Consider the following 23,877-nt stretch of genomic DNA (forward strand, 5'->3'; position numbering starts at 1 on the left):
GTGTGTGTGTGTGTAGATAGCTAGATAGACAGACAGACAGAAAGACAGATAGATGAGAGATAGATATACTTGCTGATGTGTGGCATTAACTAGCATTTAACTCTGAAGATGTACAAATAACTAAATACCTCTATCAATCTAACCATAAGTGTATAATATATTGTGGTGTGTGTGTGGTGTGTGTGTGTGTGGGTGTTGTGTGTGTGTGTGTTTTGTGTGTGTGTGTCAGTGTGTACAGGCATACATGCATATGTAAGTATATATACATATATTTGTGTATGTGTGCTGCAGGTGTATGTGTATGTCTGTGTATACATATGTAATATTACGCATGTATGAATATGTATGTATGTTTGTATGTATGAATATGTATGTATGTATGTATGTATGTATGTATGAATATGTATGTATGTATGTATGTATGTATGTATGTATGAATATGTATGTATGTATGAATATATATGTATGCATGTGTGTATGTATGAATGTATTTAGTGAGCTGAGAATGATACACGATTCAAATCCTGCCAAGTTGGCCTGGCCATGATTTGAACTGAGAATGTACAGGGCTAAATCATTTACCATAGTTCTGTCAGCCGTTTCACCTCCATAAATTAAGTACCAAGTACCAGACACAGTTCTCTCCCCTTCTAGCTATCACATCTTCAATGTTCTAGGGGGAATAGAAGGGGAGAGGGGTGTCGAGGGGCTGTTAAGGGAGTATTTGTGTCTACTCACACATAAAAGAACATCAAAAACAAAAAGGGGTACTCTCTTTTACTTTCTTTTACTTGTTTCAGGCATTTGACTGCGGCCATGCTGGAGCACCACCTTTAGTTGAGCAAATCGCCCCCATGACTTATTCTTTGTAAGCCTAGTACTTATTCTATCCGTCTCTTTTGCCAAACCACTAAGTTACAGGGATGTAAACACACCAACATCAGTTGTCAAGCGATGTGGGGGGGGGACAAACACAGACACACAAACATACACTCACACACACACACACACACGCACACACATATATATAGATGACGGGCTTCCTTCAGTTTCCGTCTACCAAATCCACTCACAAGGCTTTGATCGGCCCGAGGCTATAGTAGAAGACACTTGCCCAAGATGCCACACAGTGGGACTGAATCCGGAACCATGTAGTTGGTAAGCAAGCTACTTACCACACAGCCACGCCTGCACCTCCTGTGGTGTATGTTTATATCAAAACCCACACTCAGTTATGAGTGACAGTTGTATCACACACTCACATACATATACCTATATGTATTTATACACACACACACACACATATATTATATATAAAAATCTGCTTTCCTACCCACATTTGACATTCATACCTCTATGACTACCACCACCAACAAACCTCCAGATTGTCTCTTTTTTCCCCCCATCATATGTTCCTCATCCTTGCCATGCACTATGCTTGCCTCTCTCTTAACCCAACTGCATTCTTGCAACCCTAACCAAACACATCTCTCTCTCTCTCTCATTCATCCTTCCTTTTTATCATCAGTTCTGCCCTTCACTTATCCCTATCTCTCCCAACTCATATGCATCATTGGTCACCTCTGCCACCCACCCCCCCATTATCCATTTCTCACTTTCATCCACCTTTTGACACTATTCCATCTCTACAGTTGTCACCTACACTTTTTTAACTCCTCTATTTTTCATCACTCAACACTTGTTCTTCATTTATTATATTTACATCCTGCTTCACCCATTCCTCTATCTCACACCTCGACAAACGGGAACGTATAACTCTGAGTAACAGCTTTTGTTATATTTCTGCTGCTTTTAAGTAAAGTAAGTATATATATATATATATATATATATATATATATATATATATATATTATATATATATATATATACTTATATATATATATATACTTATATATATATATACTTATATATATATATATATATACTATATATAGATATATACTTATATATATATATTATATATATATATATATATACCTATATATATATATATATACTTATATATATATATATCTATATACTTATATATATATACTATATATATATATTATATATATATATATATACAAGATAAGAAAATGGAGATATATATACAAAAAATGATAACCTAAGTTTCATAAGCTCATAATTAACCCTGTAGAAGTCCATATAGTATGCTTAGAATTTCTGATCAACTAGGAAATAGTACTGAAACATATACGTAGGTTCTTTAATTTTATTTTTTTAGCTTTACAACTTATAATCAATTTATTTGTACTGTTATGCCTTTATAACATATAGATAAATTATTCATGCATCCATTTTTTTTCCCTTTTCTCTTCCTTCAATACATATACATAAAAATATATATAACTATATACGTATAATAATTCAGTTTTGGTAATTATTAATTAATTATTAATAATAATTTATTTGTATGTTATAAAGGCATAACAGTACAAATAAATTGATTATAAGTTGTAAAGCTAAAAAGAAAAATTAAATTAAAGAACCTACATATATATTTCAGTATTATCTCCTAGTTGATCAGAAATTCTAAGCATACTATATGGGGTAGGACTTCTACGGGGTTAATTATGAGCTTATGAAACTTAGATGTGTGGGTATTCTATTTCAGATTATGCAAAAAATAACATGAGTATATCTGAAGGTAAACTCTTGGTATCCATTGCACATCAAGAAATAATACTTTAAAGGATAAAACCAGTACACCAATAATACATACATACACACACAATATACACATGTGTAGGTGTGGGTGGGTGTTACGTGTGTGTACACAGATGCACACATTTTTATAATATGTTTTAAGCAAATGTTTAACTCTTTTCTTTTTTTTTTTTTGACAGACAAAAGAAAAAAATATTGCAACCAATTTGCATTTCAAGCTGTGGCAGATCTGAAAAAAACAAATAAATCAATGACAACAGCAGCACTGATGACGAAGAAGATGATGACTCAAAAGCATTGCATACAGCAGAATACAGTAAGTGCAAAATATGCAAAAGTAAGGGAAATAAATAAGTAAACTCACTGTCTCTGACTGACCTGTCTCAGCTAAGAAATAATACATTTGCAAGCATGAGAGAGTTGGGGGTCTTTCATAAACTGGAAGATAAGCCAGCATTATGAAATACAAATAGAAAGGAACTGGTGTAAATATACACCAGAAAAGGTCTCTGAGAATAGCAAAGTAACAACAATCTGTTATAAGCCATTACAGATACAGATAGAGAGATCAAGGTTAACTGGCCAGATATTACTATTACAGATAACAAAAAAAAATATGTTCTAACTGAAGTCTCAGTCCCAACAGACAATATTGTCTCCCAAAGAATAAGAATATAAAGATCTGGAAAAAAAAAAAACCTAAACAAGATGACTAGAAAAGAGAAATAACTCTTATAATAGTAGCAATAACTACAACAACAACAATACTAAAGGTTTCAAATTTTGGCACAAGGCCAGCAAGTAAGTTCAAATAAGAAAGTTAATTACGTAGACCTCGTTGCTTAACTAGTACTTATTTTATTACCCATGAAAGGATGAAAGGCAAAAATCAACCTTGGTGGAATTTGAACCTAGAAATTAAGAATAGACAAAATCTCAGTAATCGTTTTACTTGGCATGCTAATAATTCTGCCAGCTTGCCATCTTTAAAACAACAACAACAAAAATAATAGCTGCCTTTGAAATAATAAAAAATATAAATACATGCTGACAAATATATAACCAAAACCTCAGGGCATACAAAATATGCACAACATAAAGAAAACAGTACTATAGGCACCGTACATTGTAGAGTATAAACTAAACATTGTACAAATATTGCTAAGAGTTCTTTCAGTACTGTAGGCATAACAAACTAATAAAAGAAAAATTTTGCACATTACACATTCTCAAGGCACACAGAGCTGTGGTTCCATGTATTGTGAAGGAAAAAAACAAAATATAAGACTACTGAATAATAATAATAATAATAATAATAATCCTTTCTACTATAGGCATAAGGCCTGAAATTTGGGGAAGTAGAATGGTCAGTTACATCGATCCAGTGCATGACTGGTACTTATTTCATTGACCCCGAAAGGATGTAAACAAAGCCAATGAAATGCCGCTAAGCATTTTGCCTGGCAAGCTAACAATTCAGCCAGCTTGCCCGCCTTAATAATAATAATAATAATAATAATAATAATAATAACAATAAAAGCAGAGAAAAAAGCAAAACAAATGAAGAAATACAAAAAGGACATGAAAAAGAATTACGCAAGAAGGGACTACACAATCAATTCCATGCAGCCACAACAGAAGTTGCTGGAAAAAATAGGTAAGATTGGCTGATGAAAGGTATCCTAAAAAAGAGACCGAAAGCACTAAACAGGCAGTGCAAGACCAAGCTTTGGGCACAAACTGGAGGTTTAACCTTAGGAATGAGCAAGTGTTTCCATTGTGTTGCATTTGTAATAGAGTGGATGAAACCATTGCCCATGTTATGAACAAATGCCCCAGACTTGCCCAAGACCACTACAAGTTGTGGCAACATGACCAGGTAGCGAAAGTGCTACATTGGAAACCGTGTGAAAAGTGGAGCTAGAGAGAGGTAAGATGTGGTGGATGGAAGCACTCCGTCAGTTACGACGACAGGGGTTCCAGTTGATCCGAATCAACGGAACAGCCTGCTCGTGAAATTAACGTGTAAGTGGCTGAGCACTCCACAGACATGTGTACCCTTAACGTAGTTCTCAGGGATATTCAGCGTGACACAGAGAGTGACAAGGCCGGCCCTTTGAAATACAGGTACAACAGAAACAGGAAATAAGAGTGAGAGAAAGTTGTGGTGAAAGAGTACAGCAGGGATCACCACCATCCCTGTCGGAGCCTCGTGTTTTCGCTCAATAAACACTCACAACGCTTGGTCTGGGAATCGAAACCGCGATCCTACGACCGAGAGTCCGCTGCCCTAACCACTGGGCCATTGCGCCTCCACTAATATGTGGTATGAGCACAGACAACAGAGAGTGGCAGAATTGGAGTCTAGCAAAAATCATCTTGGATTTCCCAATCGAAACAAATTAGGTTCTATAGCATAGCAACCTGGACCTAGTGTTGGTGGACAAGATGCACCACACGTGATATGTAGTTGATGCTGCATGACCCTTTTGACACACGAATAGTCAAGAAGGGAGGCGAAAAGATAGACAGATACAACACTCTTAAGTAAGAAATAGTCCGGCTATGGAAAATGAAGAAGGTGAAGATAGTGCCAATTATTTTTGGGTCCTTGGGAATAGTATAAGAAGGCATCATGAGGAATATAAAGGAAATTGGAATAAAATGCGCCTGGTAGAACTGTTACAAATTAGCATGGCCAGAATAATCAGGAAAGTATTAGATAGCTGGAAAGAACAAACAGCATGGTACCGTAGGCTGCAGGCAGTAAGTCCACAATGCATGTAAGACTCCATGAGCTCCAACAAAACCTGGGATAAAGAGATGATGATGATGATGATATTTAAAGAATCAATGTTACTCTTCCAGAAAGTCGCACTCTTCTCAATAATAATGATAATAATAATAATAATGATAATAATAATAATAATAATAATAATAATAATAATAATAATAATAATAATAATAATGATAATAATAATAATAATAATAATAATGGTTTCAAATTTAGTCACAAGGCCAGTAAGTTCAAAGGAGGTGGGTAAGTGAATTACATTGACCTCCAGTACTCAACTGGCACTTATTTTATCAGCTCCAAAAGCATGAAATGCAGAGTCAGCCTTAACAGAATATGAACTCAGAATGTGAAGACATGAAATATCAAAGGCTGTGGTTCTGAGACTCAAAGCCACATCTGCTGTACTCTACCATTATACCAAAGCAATCTTTCAAATATATCCATTTTTGGAACTTACCAGAAAGAATTGTATGTTGTTGGTGTCATAAGAATTTTATAAACTTTCAAGAGAAAATGGAATAATTCTGCTAAGGAATATCTCAAAACATGTGCATAAAGATTATAATAACTTGTAAATATTAGGGTTTTTTACTTTCTCTATCCAAAAGGGTTTTTCAACACAATATTTAGAAGCTATTATTTACAGAGTATGTGTGTGTGCTTCAAGATATTCCAAAAAAGAATTATTCTTTTTCTCTCAAAAGTTTAAAAAATTCTTGACATCATTAATAAAAATATCTAAAAAGAAAAATCCACGGAATTCCATTGACTGTTGTTGAATTTAATACATTATGGTAGTTGATATGGCAACCCACTTATAAATGGTACAAATGAAATAATATACAACTTTTCCTGTAAAGATATACTTTCAAATTATCTGTAAAAATAGATGTAGGTATATTCCAGAACTGGAATGAGATGACTGGGAGTGGATGCTTGGACAGTGATGATCTGGTACAACTGACCGGTTGGACATTGAACCTGCTTTCATGGCAGTACTGGAGACAAACACACACACAAACACATATACATACAAAAATGCACGTACAGATAGAGAGAGTGATAAAGAAACCATAAGACAGATAGTGGGATAGAGAATGGAGGAGGAGAAGAAGGGGAGGAGAATGGGGAGGAGAGGGAGGGGGAGGGGAGGAGAGGAATGGGTGAATGGGAGGAGGGGAGGAGGAGGAGGAGGAGATATGGATTAAGCTCCTTCCCAAGTCATTATAGTCTCATGGGGCCAGTTTTCCTGATCCTCTGGTGTATATATTTCCACCAGGACAGGACACCAGTCTGTTACAAGATTACTCTCTTTTGCCAGCTGAGTGTACTAAACAATGTGAAATGAAGTTTTTTTGTTCAAGAACACGACACATTGCCCAGTCCAGGAATTAAAACCACAATCTTACAATCATGAGTCCAATATCCTAATCATTAAGCCATTCACCTCCACTAGAGAGAGAAGGAGGGGAGAAAGAATATAAAAATTTGATATAAACTGGCATAAACATTTTTTCCCTCTCTTCAGACACATAAAGAGAAATATGCTGTTACACATAAACAAGGAGAGAGAGGTGGAGAGAGAAAAAGAGAGAGAGAATGCGAGAAACATTAAAACATCTGATGTCAAAGAAGTCATCAAATGAACAATGCTCAAATAAGGAGAACCTAAACAGCGGAGCCAAAACAGTTGATCCAAAATGTTTCATATTTTTCCAGAATATAATAACATTAGATCTGTATTAGGTGGCGAGCTGGCAGAGTCGTTAGCACGCTGGGCGAAATGCTTAGCGGTATTTCGTCTGCCATTACGTTCTGAGTTCAAATTCCGCCAAGGTCGACTTTGCCTTTCATCCTTTCGGGGTCGATTAAATAAGTACCAGTTATGCACTGGGGTCGATGTAATCGACTTAATCCGTTTGTCTGTCCTTGTTTGTCCCCTTTGTGTTTAGCCCCTTGTGGGTGGTAAAGAAATAGGTATTACGTCTGTCTTAGGCCACTTGTGGGTAATAAAAAATCAACATTAGATTTGTATAAATTTGTTACCTAAAAGTTAAAGACGTGTTTACCATTCCATTTGTAATTGTCACAACAACTGAAAGAAGACACTTTATTTATCATTATCATTCACATCATCATCATCATCATTAGTAGCAGCTTCATATCATTGTCATCATATCATGATCATCTTTTCAATGTCCCCTTTACAGGGCTTGTACATGTCAGAGGGAATTTGTCAGGGCAGATTTTCTATGGCAGGATCTCTTACCTGTCTCCAACCCTCATCTGGTTTGAAGCAAGTTAGGGTTTGCCCAAAACAAGAGGTTTTCACAGAGGATTCGAAACAAATGCCACTATTTATATGGTGATGCACATTTACGAGTATCATTTGATGTCAGAACAAGGAGATACACACATAAATACATGCACACACACACAGATATTTATATATCAACTTCACGGCAGGAGGTGCAGATGAGGGCAGCTGCATCAAACTCTCTCATGCACCAAATGTCAATGCTAAAAAGCATTCGTGAAGTAAAATCATGTAGCAACACCGAATGGCGGTGCCCCAGCATGGCCACAGCTCGTGAGCTGAAACTAGATGAAAATGAAAAAAAAAATTTTTTTAAATATATCATATATATACACACACACAAACCCCATGCATGCATACACACACACACACACAAACCCCATGCATGCATACACACACACACACACAAACACAAACACATGCATACACACACACACACACATACACACAAATACATACACACAATGGGTTTCTTTCAGTCTCTGTCTACCAAATCCACTCACAAAGATTTTGGTTGGCCCAGAACTATGGTAGATGACACCTGTTCAAGCTGTCAAAGCGTGGGACTGAACCCAGAAACATGTCATTGGAAAACAATTATCTTAATATTGACAGTATTGTGTTCCAGAATAAAGCAATACCAAGTTTTATGAAAATTGTTAACCATAGAATTAAAGACTTTATAGCAGTTAAATAATCTGTATATTATTCTATAAAAACTAGAATAATACACAACCATTTTTTGTAGAAACATAATACAGATACAAACATGACTGTGAGCTTGGGTTCAATTTCACTGTACTGAATATTACACACATGTCCTCTGTTGTGTGTGGGAAGCTGTGTTTTCTTGACTTGACATTTCATGATAGTTAATCAATGACACTCTTTGATCCAACACCATAACATGAATCCATTAGATTTAGATATGAGGAAATAGTCTTCTATTTCCCAACTCACAGTTATAAAAAACTCTTATTACATTGCCAGATGTTCAATACACTGCATATCACTACACATACACACACACACACACACACCACACACACACACACCACACACACACATGCGTGTGTATTTGTATATGTGCATGTCTGTTAAAATTTTGGAGGAGCAGAACAGGTCCACATCATCAGTTGTACAAAGTAAGAACAGAGATAGTTCAAAAGAAATTTCGAAGTGATTATTATGAAATTCCTTTTACAGAAATTCTCTCCTCTTACTCGGTAACATGTAACAATGTGGACATGACCTGCATCTGCAAATTAAACTGTTAGTAGCTGCTTAAAATTTCAACTAAATATGTTGAGCACTACTTCCTTTCATTGTATCAACCACTCATAAATATTTACTCAAAATAAGCAACATGGATATCCAAGGCAGAGTAGTACAATTGTTTCATGCTACTTCATAGCATGAAACAATTGTACTACCCTACCTTGGATATCTTTGTTGCTTATTTTGATTATAATCACCCCATTTGATTTATATGGATAATACCCAACAAAATTCTGGAGCCTTTAACTTAAGTACCATATTCATCTGAATTTAAATTTTGCTGAACTTATATATATATCCATAGCTAAAGTATTCCTGTTATATTACTCTGAGTTTACCATTTCTGTTTTATAGAAATGTGTGTGTGTGTGTGTGTGTGCATGGATATATATATATATATACATATATATATATACAGTGATCCCTCACTGTATCGTTGTTCCCCTATTTCGGTTTATTATTTAAGCTTACATTAATTCCTCTGTGGTGTTGTTTTGCATTTATATATCACACTGTGGCAGAAAACACAAAGAAGAGCAGCACTGGCCAACTCAGTCGTTCACCAGAAACAATTCTGGGAAGAAAGCTGGGAAGTGGATGTAAGATAAAAAGTAATAACACTAAAGGTAAGGCAGTGCTCCAACATGGCCTCAGCCACTAGCTGAAACCAGTAGAAGTCAAAGGTAAAAGAAAAGTATATATATATATGTGTGTATGTATGTTTTACTTGTTCTAGCAGACACAGTCATCTCAAACACCAGAAATGAGAAACTCAGATGTGTGCTTAGTAAAAAGTACTCAACTTCCAATAGATATAACGTATACTCTACATTTTGTATTGAGTACTGTCTTTCCCTCTTTCTATTCGCACAAATTTTGTCGCCAAAAGAAATATACACAAATGGATTCATACATGCATATGTGTGTGAATGTATGAATGTGTGTGTCTGTATGTGTGAGTGAGTGAGTGAGTGAGTGAGTGAGTGAATGAGTGTGTGTGTGTGTGTGTGTGTGTGTGTGTGTGTGTGTATGTGTCTGTCTGTCTGTCTGTGTGTGTGTGTGTGTGTGTATTAGGTAGAAGTAGTAATAGTTGTCTATTGAAAATTTTTCTACATTTTACATTCTCTGATATTAATCTTAAGTTTGTGAAATAATATTGGAAAATCTTGTTTGTTTGTTTGTTCTGGTTTTATGGGTTTTTTTTTAGTTTTTTGGGGGGGTTTTTTAGGGTAAGGTGATATCAGTAGCCCATTATTTCTGTTTTAATCCTATTTTGTGCTTTTGTTTCTTTTTTGTTTTAATATATTTTATTATTTAATTTTTTTATTTATAATTTTGTTTTTGTTTAACTAGAATTTAAAAGAAAGAAAAGAAACAAAAAAAAAATAATAATTACGACAAAAAGCGGCGATTAAATTGTCTTTGAATTTATTCACTTTTTGTCTTTGTTTCTGCAAACTAGAACTGGAACAGGTGAATGGTGGACACAGTAATCACTGACACTCCCCATAATTGCTCGCTGCACTTTACCGATTCTCTGGAACCAAGAATCAATATAGTTGCACCTTCAGTTTTCACAACCTTTATGATGGCTTCACCTGGTTTGCCGTTTACCTGTAATAATCTTCCTTGTAACTGAAATAGATGAACAAAGAAACCAAAAAATAAAAAAGAGAGAGAGAGATAACTACACTGTATTTATAATTATATTAGTAAACAAGCAAATGAAGGGGGGGGCGAGTCTACATGGTTGTGCAACATGCTAGAAATAGTGGTTAAATCAGTATCAGATCATTTTAGAGGAAGATACATTGTAAAATATGAACATGTGTGCTTTGCATATAGGAAGAATAAATGGGATAGTCATGGTTGGAATACCTTTCATCATAAATCACTTCAATGAGATTTGACCTTGGACTAAATTGCAATGATAACATACAACTGAGTCAATGAGGGAGCTTCTATGTGGTCAGCTTAACCGGCGAGAAATAACAGCCAAACCATCTCACAATTCCTATCTCACCATCTTATACTATCTTAGAAGAGTACATGTTGGACAATGTGATCCATGATTCTGTAAATGTAGGAAAAAAATTGATGGCCATGGTTGGAATCTTTTGATCATAGCTCCAGGTCAGCACTGCAGGTCAATTGTTACTATTTAGTTGTTTGAGCTCAATAACAACAACAACAACAACAACTATAACAACAACGCTATACAATCATTGGTAGAATTCTGCTTTATGCATGCCATATAATCCCTCGTAATTTTTTTTTAATTTTTAGAATTTTCTTAAAATTTTTGTAAATTTGTATTCTGCACAGGGGAATTTACATTCTTTCTTTACTTGTTTCAGTCATTTGACTATGGCCATGCTGGAGCACCACCTTTTTAGTTGAGCAGATCGACCCCAGGACTTATTCTTTGTAAGCCTAGTACTTATTCTATCAGTGTCTTTTGCCGAACTGCTAAGTTACGGGGGACGTAAACACACCAGCATCGGTTGTCAAGCGATGTTGGGGGGACAAACACAGACACACAAACACACACACACATTCACACATATATATATACATATATACGACAGGCTTCTTCCAGTTTCTGTCTACCAAATCCACTCACAAGGCTTTGGTCGGCCCGAGGCTATAGCAGAAGACACTTGCCCAAGATGCCACACAGTGGGACTGAACCCGGAACCATGTGGTTTGTAAGCAAACTACTTACCACACAGCCACTCCTACGCCTGTCACATGATAACAAAAAAAATTTTTTTAATTCATTTTTGGAATTTTTTTAACATTTAAAAAAAAAATTTTCAATTTTTTAAAAATCACCATTTAAAATACAGAGAGCCCAACTTTTTAGTGAAAACCCAAGCAATAGGCAATAGAATATATTTATCAGTAGAAAGATATTGAAAAACATCAATACATCAGCCTGAGAAATGAGGAGGCTATGAGGTAGTCACGAGATGTGCTAAAAATAACAACTAAATAGCTCAGGGGAGGAGATAAGTCGATTACATCAACCTCAGTGTTCAACTGGTACTTATTTTATTGATACCAAGAGGATGAGAAATAAAGTCAATCTTGGTAGAATTTGAACTCAGAACATAAAGCTGGAAAAAAGGGTACTAAGAATTCTGCCAGCTTGCTGCCTTCTGCTTACCAAAAATGGTACACAAGAATATATATGAGGTTTGTGCTATTACTCTTTCTCTTTTACTCTTTAACTTGTTTCAGTCATTTGACTGCGGCCATGCTGGAGCACTGCCTTTAGTCGAGCAAATCGACCCCGGGACTTATTCTTTGTAAGCCCAGTACTTATTCTATCAGTCTCTTTTGCCAAACCGCTAAGTGACGGGGGACGTAAACACACCAGCATCGGTTATCAAGTGATGCTAGGGGGACAAACACAAACACACAAACACACACACACATACATATATATATATATACATATATATGACAGGCTTCTTTCAGTTTCTGTCTACCAAATCCACTCACAAGGCATTGGTCGGCCCGGGGCTATAGCAGAAGACACTTGCCCAAGATGCCACACAGTGGGATTGAACCCAGAACCATGTGGTTCGTAAGCAAGCTACTTACCACACAGCCACTCCTGCTATGAATCAAAAGATTAATCTTTTACTTTTTATCTTTTACTTATTTCAGTCATTTGACTATTACCATGGTGGGAGCACCACATGGAAGAGTTTTGAATGAATTAACTCTTTTGTTTACATTTTATGTGATTCTGGCTCAGTCTCCTTAGCCGTAAACAATTGCTATGAAGACTGCCAAATGTTTTGCTCACATAACCAGCATATCTTGCAGATATGAAAGTTTTTGCCACACCAAAATATCTTTTATAGACTTCAAGAAGACATGAAGTTAACAGTGGTACCATAGTAACAACATTTTTATAGATCATGGCACTGAGTACCACTATCTAACTGTGGTCAATCAATTTGCCGGAAACAGCAGCTAAAATCTCCTTCATATTAAACCTCATTGTCTTAAAAAGTAAGGTACATGGAATGATATAGTCCATGATGCAGTATAATACAAAAAAAATGGATAGTCACACTTGGAACTCTCTCTTACCTGGGGCTAAATACTTCACTGAGGTTCTCACCTGAACTTTGTAGAGAGTAATTATTTGGGGCTGAAGTAGCCTCTAGCTATGAAGAGAAGAGCTAGTCCTTAAGATACAGTCCTAGCTATGTAACTTTTGTATGAAAGAGCCTCAATGAAAATGATAGCTAGAACTTAGTATGATCACAAGGATTCTAGTTATGTGCTACTCATATCTAAAAGGAGGAGGTGCTATGGAGTTTTTTGTATTTTTTTCGTTTTTGTATATGAGTAATGTTTCTTTTGTCTTTTTTTCTTGTTGAAAGGGACAAGATTAAAATGACGCCTATTAGAAAATGCTTTCAAGGTATTTGTTTACAGAATTAGGGTGTGTTTAATGTGAACTATCTAAGTCATGAGTGGTCAACACTTGGGTGGAGAAGGCTAGGGAGGAATAATGGGTAGCATTGTAAGAGTGGATACAGTTGGATATGATGGCAGATTGGTCATTAAAGTATAGAAAGACGAATGCAGATAACTGAACTATTCTCTGGATACACCAGAGTTGATAGAATATAGTTCAGTAGAGAACTCCATTGGCACAGGTCATCAATAATGCAGTCTGATGAGGAAGCTACTGATCCACCAAATAAGAGAGAAATTGGTTCCATAGGCAGGCAGTTATGAGATTTGTGAAACAGATACAGCTGAAAGCTATTTTTGATATTAGGGCCAAAAATCACCACTTTCAGTAAACTTCTCAGGCAACATCATTCCACTAGTGAATGACAATGGATCTCTCTTTAATGATAATCAATACTGAAGCTAAACAAGCAGTCATTAAGGGGACAGTGAGACTCAAGTTGCCAGACAATGTTATTAAAGATTGTCTCCATTACCTTTGAGTTATTGAAAGTAGATGTTATAAAATGACAGTTGGTAGGGTGAGACAGGATTGGAATCAGAGGGATTTTCTTTCTTAGGAAAGAGACACACTGCAGTATATATTTTCAAAGATCAAGATATATTCCTGTAGGGATAGAGCTGAAAAGTTTGGTGAGCGTAGAAGCTACCTCTTGAGTATGTTATTAAGGATAATGAAAGAACAATGTCAGAGTTGGTTACCATTTTGATATGAAGTGACCAGTAATACACAGACACTCAATAAAATTTTTCTTTTTTATTTATAATGTTTTGCATTTACCATTCCAAGAAAATTTAGTCTCAGTTCAACAAAGGTATTGAGAATCTATCTTGAATTTGGGAATGCAAAATTAAGATTATTGTGGAAATTGTTCCAAACTGAACTGAAAGACATACCTTTGCCATCTTTAATTTGTTTGTGTATTTTTCCATTAATTTCCGTACCATTTCTTTCTCTTTCTTTATTAACTCCACAACAATAGCTGGATCCACTCCACCAGATGTTAAAGCTGAAATATATACATATATGATAATTGCTTTTTATATGCATATATGCATGTGTGTGCATGTGTGTGTATGTGTGTGTGTTAGAGAAAGACAGAGCATGTGTGTGTGTGTGTGTGTGTGTGTGTTAAAGAAAGAGAGAGAGAGAGCATTTGTGTGTGTTAAAGAAAGAGAGAGAGAGAGAGAGCGTTTGTGTGTGTGTGTGTGTTTGTGTGTACATATAAATATCTTATGATTTTGCTCAGGTATGCTGATACCAATGACCCCTTGTCCGAATTCAATATTCATATACTTTAGAGTAAAGTTTTATGAGAGTACACAGCATAATAGTAATTAATGAATGACAAAAAACAGGTGTTACATAGTCACCTTCATTAGCTTACAGCTGTTTCTGCAATAAGAAAGGGTGCACTTAGTGCTTGTGCAACATCTTTTAGATACATCAGAGCCATTAAGATGAAATGTATGTTTATTTTGAAAAGCAGTTAACAACATACAAGCATACATACTCACATACATATGTACATATGCATGTATATAACAAAGTATATTTATATATATATATACTAAATTTAACCCTTTTGATACCAACCTGCCTAAAACCAGCTCTGATTTTGTGGTCCAAATGTCTTGTTTACAAAAGTTCTGAATTAAAATCTTCCACCAAATCTTAGTCATAATTTATGTTACTAACACTAGCTTAATGATAACTAAGTTATTTTACTAAATTCTTTGTTATATTCAAAATTAATTGAAAGAAACACAGAGCATTTCAACAGAAATATGGTAACAATAGGGTTAAACAGCTAAAGCCACATAGATGTGCAAGCATTTTCTTCTCATGCCTCATAAAACATAATTAGCTTAAGAAAGCTAAAATATAAAAGCTGTAGAAACACTGCCAGATCAGACTGGGCCTGGTGCAGCCTCCTGGCTTCCCAGACCCCAGTAGAACCGTCCAACCCATGCTAGCATGGAAAGCAGACGTTAAACAATGATGATGATGATGATGATGAAAATATAAAAGCTAAAGAGAAAATTGATAAATATTGTAAGTTAAACCAAGAGAAGACTGTACTGTATGTGTGGTGTGTGTGTGTGTGTGTGTGCGTGCGTGTGAGAGAAAGAGGGGGGGGCAGAGGCATGGTTGTGTGATTAAGATGTTTTGCTTCAGTTTGGGGTTCAGTCCCGCTGTATGGCAGCTTGGGCTGGTGTTTTCTACTATAACCCTGGACCAACCAAAGCCTTGTGAATGCATTTGGTAGACAGAAACTGAAAGAAGCCATTGTGTATGTGTGGGAAGTTGTGAAAGAGGGAGACCCAGAAAATATGGAATGAAGTATTGAAGGCCAAGGACCAAGATATGTGGGACATTCCTGTACTGGAGAAGACCTGCCCACTACAACAGAATTGAAAGGATCTTTTCGGTTTGAACGGCAGTTTTTTCTAGCGGTGTCATATGAAATTGTCACCCATAACTATGACCCTAGAATCGATCTATTGCATTTCAATCTGTTTTAGGGTTAGGGGTGTGGGGAAGGGTATCATTTTTTCTTCACAAATGTAAATAAACCCAATCTGTTTCTTAAACGAGGGACATATTCATACGGCACAGAATGTTTTTTACCTCAATAGATGTCACTGACTGGTTGAAATTGCAGAAATTGAAGAAAAAAAACAACAACAAATATCTTACAAGCCATAGAATTTTCTCAATAAAGCCAAGAGAAAAAGATGTTTTATAAACACATTCTACCAGTATACGAAGTTTAAAAGTGTTTAGTTACGTGGAAACTATTTAAAAAAACTGCCGGTCAAACCGAAAAGATCCAAATTGAAATCCTAAAACCATGACAATACATTAAAAAGTGTTAGTGTGGGTGTTGGTGCCATTTAAAAAGCGCTTGTGATGGTGCCACATGAAAAGCACTCCATGGATTGGTTGACGTTAGGAAGGGCATCTAGTTGTAGAGATCAAGTCTAAACAGACTAAGGAAGCTTGTGTGGCCCCTGGCCTTGTCAGTTCCTGTCGAGTTGTTCACCCCATGCCAGTTTGGGAAACAGACATTAAATGATGATGATGATGATGATGATATAGTAATCTTCCTCTTCATCTCCTCATTCACTCCCCATCTCCTTCGCATTTCCTCCGCATCATCATCATCATCATCACCCTTCTCTTTCCCTTCATCATTGTCATCAACAGGAGCAGTATTAGAAATAGTAGCAGTGGTGTTGGTTGAAGTAGTATTTGCAGTAACAGTAGAAGTGTTTATAGTAGTAGTAGTAGTAGTAGTAGTAGTAGTAGTAGTAGTAGCAGCAGCAGCAGCAGTGGTGGTGGTGGTGGTGGCAGCAGTAGTAGTGGTGGTGGTGGTAGCAGCAGCAGCCGCAGCAGTAGTAGTAGTAGTAGTAGTAGCAGTAGTAGTAGTAGTAGTAGTAGTAGTAGTAGTAGTAAAAGCAGCAGCAGCAGCAGCTACAAATTTGTATACTAAATTTAAATGTATAGGAAGGGCTACTACTACAGGGGAGGATTACTACAAGACTGTAAGAAGACTATTTAGGGTCAATGGCAGGAGATTTAATAAAAAAAATAGTTTGTTTAAAGCTTTCCTTTAAAACTTGTTTTATTGAATTTAATATATTAAGGACACTGAACATTTATTTCAAATTAAATATATTGGAAACATGGGTGTATTAGAAAATTAACTCCATTTTCTACATATTTTACATGTTCGTTGTGAGCTACCCTACATTAATTAACCAGTCTCAGGTGTTGTTTCAAGATTTTATCAAATTTTTTCCCTAAAGTAATTTTATTATCAGCTCTTTGACTTTTCATGCTTTCAATGTAATCTGCTGATTAGATAAAAATATTTTCCTATATCCCAAATGATGTGCTATTCTAAGCAATTGCTGAATAAAACATTTTATTCAAATATTCTATGATATTTGGGGAAATTTTTAAAAAAATGTATTTCATACTCTAGGGAGTCAGAAGCTGTTTCATTATTAAAAAGGTCGGACACGAAATTGTTCTTATATCAATGTGGATTGTGATATCCAAGGAAAAAGCAGGGATTTCTTTATTGCAAGACTTTTCTCTATACTATATATGCGTGTGTTTGTGTGTGTGTGAATTTCTCTCTCCCTCTCTCTCTCTTCTCTCTCTCTCCCTCTCTCTCTCTCTCTCTCCATCTAAATTAAAATTTAATAAAGTATTATTACTATTATTAAAATAACAATAGGGTAAGGCCAATTTTATTATGTTCCTTACATACACCATGTGTTTTTTTTAATAGTGGCAAATTTGTGGCTTTGGAGTGTTAACTCCTATTTCTAGCAAGTGGTAATCCAGTGCACTAATTAATTTATATGTAAATTTTACCTATTTAGGTTAAACTTGCTGACCACTTTATTATTATTGTTATTTTAATAATGGTAATAATACTTTATTAAATTTTATTTATATATATATATATATTGGCCTGCTCGCTTAGCCAGCGGGGTGGCATCATTCAAAGGCTGAAACAATGCAAATGCATTGTGACCAGCGATGTGTAACAACTTCTGATGGTCTGGTCGGTCACGTGGTCACGTGATATATATATATATATATGAAGGGATGCTGAATGGTTCCTGAATGGTTCCTACATCAAACTCGCCACTGGTACTTTATTTTATCAATCCTGAAAGGATGAAATGCAAAGTTAACCAAGCTCTTGTTGCAGAGGTTACCTGTGGAAGGGGTAAAGGTGAGATGAAGTGGTGAGAAAGGATCTTCAGATGCTGGGCCTCATTGAGAAAATGACAAGGGACCAGGAGATATGGTGATATGCTTTACTTGATAAGACCCATCAAGCTAAGTAAAATCGCTGTCTTCAACACATACAGGTATGTCCTTTCAGGTACAGGTACCACTTAAAAACACCTATGCAAGTACTGTGTTAATGCATCCATGACAGTGCTGTGTAGATACACCCATGCCAGTGGCATGTAAAAAGCATCCATCATGCTCTGTAAAGTGGTCGGTGTTAGGAAGGCTATCCAGCCATAGAAACCATTCCACAACAGACTGTTGGGGTCTGGACAGCTTCCCGGTTGGCCAGCACCTGTCAAGCCATCCAACCCATGCCAGCATGGAAAGCAAATTTTAAACGATGATGATGAAGGTGACGATAATGATGATGATAATGGACATAAAGAACCAGGAGAAATGCCACTAAGCATTCTATCTGCCGTGTTAACAATTCTGCTTTGGCAGACCATTCCAGCCGTTCTTCACTGTCAAAACGTCACCAATAATTTGGAGAGTCACCAAAGTAAATAATGTTTATGTCAACGCAATCAGCTGATATGTAATTATGTAATAGTTTGATGTGGTTCATTTTTGAGTTTGAACTCTTCATTGATTTCACAATATATTGATTTCCCATAAAGTTGTGTCACAGCTTGTATTTATTTGTTTTGGTAATTATTTGAGTATTTCATTGAACAATACCCAAATTGATCAAACAGCATTGCAGCTGCAGTTCACAGACATTATCTCCCACTCACCTTTTTGATTCTTGAGAAATGGCACGCTCACTCATTCTATCCAATCTTCTGCACTACATTAACTTATATATACACTTCCCTCAAACCTGGGTGCACCCTGCCACATCTTCACCACCTCTCTCTGCCTCCCTCCATCTCCCTCCATCTCCTCTCTCCACTCCCTTCTCCCTCCATCTCCTCTCTCTCTCCTTTCTCTCTCCCTCCCTCTCCTTCCTTGCACGTTGGCAAAGGGAATCGTTAGTTTCACCAATATAATTTCCCTTGAATTTGGGGCAAGCAATGCAGTATATGAAGCTTTGCAGCACCATCATCCCTGACTGCCCTGGCTACCACTACCATAGAGATAGATAAATGGAGTGACAGAGACAGAGACAGAGAGACAGAGAGACAGAGATAGATAGATAGACAGACAGACAGACAGACAGACAGACAGATAGATAAATAGATAGACAGACAGCCAGATGGACAGATGGGACAGACAGACAGATAGAGGAGAGTGGAGATTTGTTTACATCGAAAACTTTTTATTTAAAATGTTTTCTACAGCATATATAACAATGACCAGCAAATGTTTCTACTGTAGTGACCGCACATTGCTCTGTTTTTTTTTGTAATTATGCATCATAGTTGCTGCAATTTCATCAAGGGTCCATCACTTATGACATTTTTAAAGTGAACTAATTCAAACAAGCTCGCTGTGTTGCTATTCTGTTGAAGGTGATAGCATTACTTTTTAAATCAAATTGAATCCTGGTCTCATAATCACTTCTACTGTGCGAGGCAGAACTGTTAGCACACTGGGCAAAATGCTCGGTAGCATTTCGTCCATCTTTACGTTCAGAGTTCAAGTTCCACTAAGGTCCACTTTGCCTTTCGTCCTTTGAGGGTTGATAAAATAAGTACCAGTTCAATACTGCAGAAGAGGGTCGATGTTGATTTTTGATACATAACCGAGATCCCAGACTCGTTTTCTCATGTATGTTGCTGTTGTTAGTATTTTTATTAAGCAGAAGGTGGTGAAATGGCAGAATTATTAGTGCCAGTCAAGATCCTTAGTAGCATTTTGTCCAACTTTACACTCTTTGATCAAATTTTGCTGAGGTAACTTTGCCTTTCATTCTTTCAATGTTGATAAAATAAGTACCAGATGAACATTGGGATTCATGGAATTGATTTATTGCTTCCCATGAAATTACTAACCCTGTACGAAAATTTGAAACCACTATTTTTATCATTATCACCGTTGTTTACTTTTAATCTAGATGTTTGTTGCAATCACTTACCAAGGCACACCCAACACCCTAAGGCAAGTGGAGGTTAAGAGATGTTGAAATATAATTGAAAGCTTGGTGATGGGAAGTGGCAAGGACAGTAGAGAAATACCTCCATATAATACAAGAGAAACATTTAAGTTCATAAGGTTTTTCTAAGGATGTGGGCAGCACTTGTCAGCACAATCTTTTAGATTTCCTTGAGACATGGTTCTCCTGGGATGTTGTCTAAATGTTTATAGCATCCCTTTTCTATCATACCTAATATAACATGGACAGTTTTTGCTTTAAGATTCAACATCTTTCGTATTTCAATTTCCAGGTCCTTATATTTACTAAGTTTGTCAAACTCCTTTACAGATATGTTTTTAGCAGTGGGAACACTTACATCTATTAGCCTGCAAGTATTTTCTTCCCTGTCTTTAATAACTATGTCTGGTCGATTAGCCTGAATCATTCTGTCAGCACTGACTGGAAAATCCCAGCGGATGTTTTAGGTAGAAGCAGTCTACATCACTGCTGATGTGGAAAATATGAGTGCTGGTTAGTATCTTCTGGGTTTTCACATCAATGGCTTGTATTTCATCAAGCATCCAATCAAATAGTCCAAATGTCGGTATGAGTACTGGCACTGCAAACACATTGTATGTATGTATGTATGTATGTATGTATGTATGTAAGTATGTATGTATGTATGTATGTATGTATGTATGTATGTAAGTATGTATGTATGTAAGTATGTATGTATGTATGTATGTATGTATGTATGTATGTATGTATGTATGTATGTATGTAAGTATGTATGTATGTATGTATGTATGTATGTATGTATGTATGTATGTGTGTATGTATGTGTGTATGTATGTATGTATGTGTGTGTGTATGTATGTATGTATGTATGTATGTATGTATGTATATGTATGTATGTATGTATGTATGTATGTATGTATGTATGTATATGTATGTATGTAAGTATGTATGTATGTATGTATGTAAGTATGTATGTATGTATGTATGTATGTATGTATGTAAGTAAGTATGTATGTATGTATGTATGTATGTATGTATGTGAGTGTATGTATGTATGTATGTATGTGTATGTATGTATGTATGTATGTATGTATGTATGTATGTATGGATGCATGCATGCATGCATGTGATGATTGTAAATGAGAATCATTGTCATAGCCGCATAAGAGGTGGGGATGTACATGCATGTATGTCAATGTGTGGGAATAAAGGTGCTGATGTAGTGGGGATCCAAAAGGGATCTCAAGGAGTAGCATCCCTGCCTTCCTGAGCTAGTTTTCCACCATATTTCTTAAAAATCATGGTAGAGGCCTTGATATCGGGACCACTCATGTCTAGAAACTGAGGTTGGGGGTGGGGAACAAGGGCAGGCACCCTGTAGAAAATCCAGCTCCAAAAAAAGCCTCGTGATAGCAAAGGAGAAGGGGCACCAGCCAGCCAACCCAAAGGCTGGAGTGGACTGCACCTGCCTACCAGCCACCCCTGTTAATGGGGTCAAAACCCAGATTTAAAACACTGGATGATGATGATGATGATGTAGGACATGAGACAGGAAGTGTGGGGTGGAGGGTCTTGTGTGTGTGTGTGTGCGTAAGTGAATAACAAAAGAACATTAAACAAAGAATGTGAAGAATTTTGACTGGCTTATTGTTTGGTAGCATAGCTGTGAATGAAACCATCTTGTTTTGTACATCATCCTTTAAATGTTAAGAATATCATGCAGATCTTTTCATAGCCCCAGATATCATGACCATCTGTAATGTACAAATTAAGGAGTTGCATTCTGTGTGTGTGTGTGTGTGCATGTATCTATGTGTTTTATGTGCACAAGTGTGTGTGTGTATAATAGCAATTTTAAATTTAAAAACCGAAAGTATGAGGATTGAAATGAAAATTTAGATTAAAACTTACGTGAATTGATAGCTTCTGTGTATTCTGGAGCATGGACAAAGATAATCCTGTCTCGTTTCTTATAAACATTTTGAAGATAATCTGAAAGAAATCAAGATAATAAAACACTTAAACACATAAAAAGAGTTAGCAGAATTATTATTATCATCATCATTATTATTATTATTATTATAGAATTGGTAAGATGGCAGAATTGTTAGTACACCAAGTAAAATGCTTAATGGTATTTCGTCTGTCAGGTGGCGAGCTGGCAGAATCGTTAGCACGCCGGGCAAAATGCGTAGCCGTATTTCGTCTGCGGTTACGTTCTGAGTTCAAATTCCACCAAGGTTGACTTTGCCTTTCATCCTTTCAGGGTTGATAAATTAAGTACCAGTTATGCACTGGGGTCGATGTAATCAACTTAATCCGTTTGTCTGTCCTTGTTTGTCCCCTCTGTGTTTAGCCCCTTGTGGGTAGTAAAGAAATAGGTATTTCGTCTGTCATTACATTCTGAGTTCAAATTCCACCAAGGTTGACTTTGCCTTTCATCCTTTCAGGGTCGATAAACTAAGTACCAATTGTGTACTGAGGTCGATCTAATCGACTGGCTGCCTCCCTCAAAATTTCAGGCTTTGTGCCTATAGTAGAAAGGATTATTATTATTAGTATTATTATTATTATTATTATTATTATTATTATTATTATCATTATTATTATTGTTATTATTATGTGAGAGAGCAGTGCATGCCATCAAAGTGACACTGAGGTAAAATATACGAAGCCCAGTACACCCATCATGACTACCCATCCGATAAGGGTACACCAGGCACATGACCTTGCAGGTGGAGCCTAGTTAGAATTTTCTGCAGGTCGAGTTGTCCATCCCACTCAAAAGGTCCCTGAATAAGGGTTGTGGAAGGACGTTGAACAAAACACCCATGTTTCCAAAGGTGAATTATACAAACCATAAAGAATCCCTCTTGGCACATGGCTATGATGCTCCCCCACTACTTCTGCTCATGATTAGAAATGCACATATCATCAGCCACTGAGGGACATGCTCAAATGGTTAAGGTCAAACAACTGACAAGCAAATTTGTGGTATATTTGCTGTGCCCATCTTTTATACCAAGACAAAACAATGTACGTGATAACACTTCCAATGAGTTAACATCAGAAGCCATGAAAGTCACTGCCTGGTACTGCATCAGGGCATTTATTGTTATTATTATTATTATTATTATTATTATTATTATTATTATTATTATTACTATTGTCATTTCATGTTTTAGAGCTCTTAATTTCACTTGTTCCGGCTAATTCTGTTAGAGCAACAACCTGTTGTCAAAGGCCTCACATTGTCTCAATCCACAATACTTAACATCCAAGTACCAGTCTCAAAACCCTCCCTGCCCTCAACGAAGCAGTTTCCCTGAGTGTGTTCTATTGTCATATCGATCCAAATTTCTCCAACAAATTTCTCAAACCTAGTTGTTAATGATTATTATTATTATTATTATTATTGACAAAATCATTAACAC

At 36.3% G+C, this 23,877-nt stretch overlaps 1 protein-coding gene and 1 long non-coding RNA gene across 2 annotated transcripts; one reads left to right on the plus strand and one right to left on the minus strand.

The window, feature by feature from the left end:
* The first annotated feature begins 839 nt into the window (after nucleotides 1-839).
* On the plus strand, nucleotides 840-16,263 carry LOC118767266. Its single transcript, XR_005003170.1, has 3 exons — nucleotides 840-868; nucleotides 2,871-3,011; nucleotides 16,250-16,263. It is a non-coding gene; the product is annotated as an uncharacterized LOC118767266 (long non-coding RNA).
* On the minus strand, nucleotides 10,495-22,503 carry LOC115222663 (universal stress protein YxiE). The gene is given in 4 exon segments (XM_029792981.2): nucleotides 10,495-10,619; nucleotides 10,622-10,718; nucleotides 14,481-14,593; nucleotides 22,355-22,503. Coding segments are annotated over 3 exon segments (252 nt in total). The 5' UTR covers nucleotides 14,532-14,593; nucleotides 22,355-22,503; the 3' UTR covers nucleotides 10,495-10,515.
* Nucleotides 22,504-23,877: the final 1,374 nt, after the last annotated feature.

This window comes from Octopus sinensis, linkage group LG20 (genome assembly GCF_006345805.1).
Source record: "Octopus sinensis linkage group LG20, ASM634580v1, whole genome shotgun sequence".
NCBI lineage: Eukaryota > Metazoa > Mollusca > Cephalopoda > Octopoda > Octopodidae > Octopus > Octopus sinensis.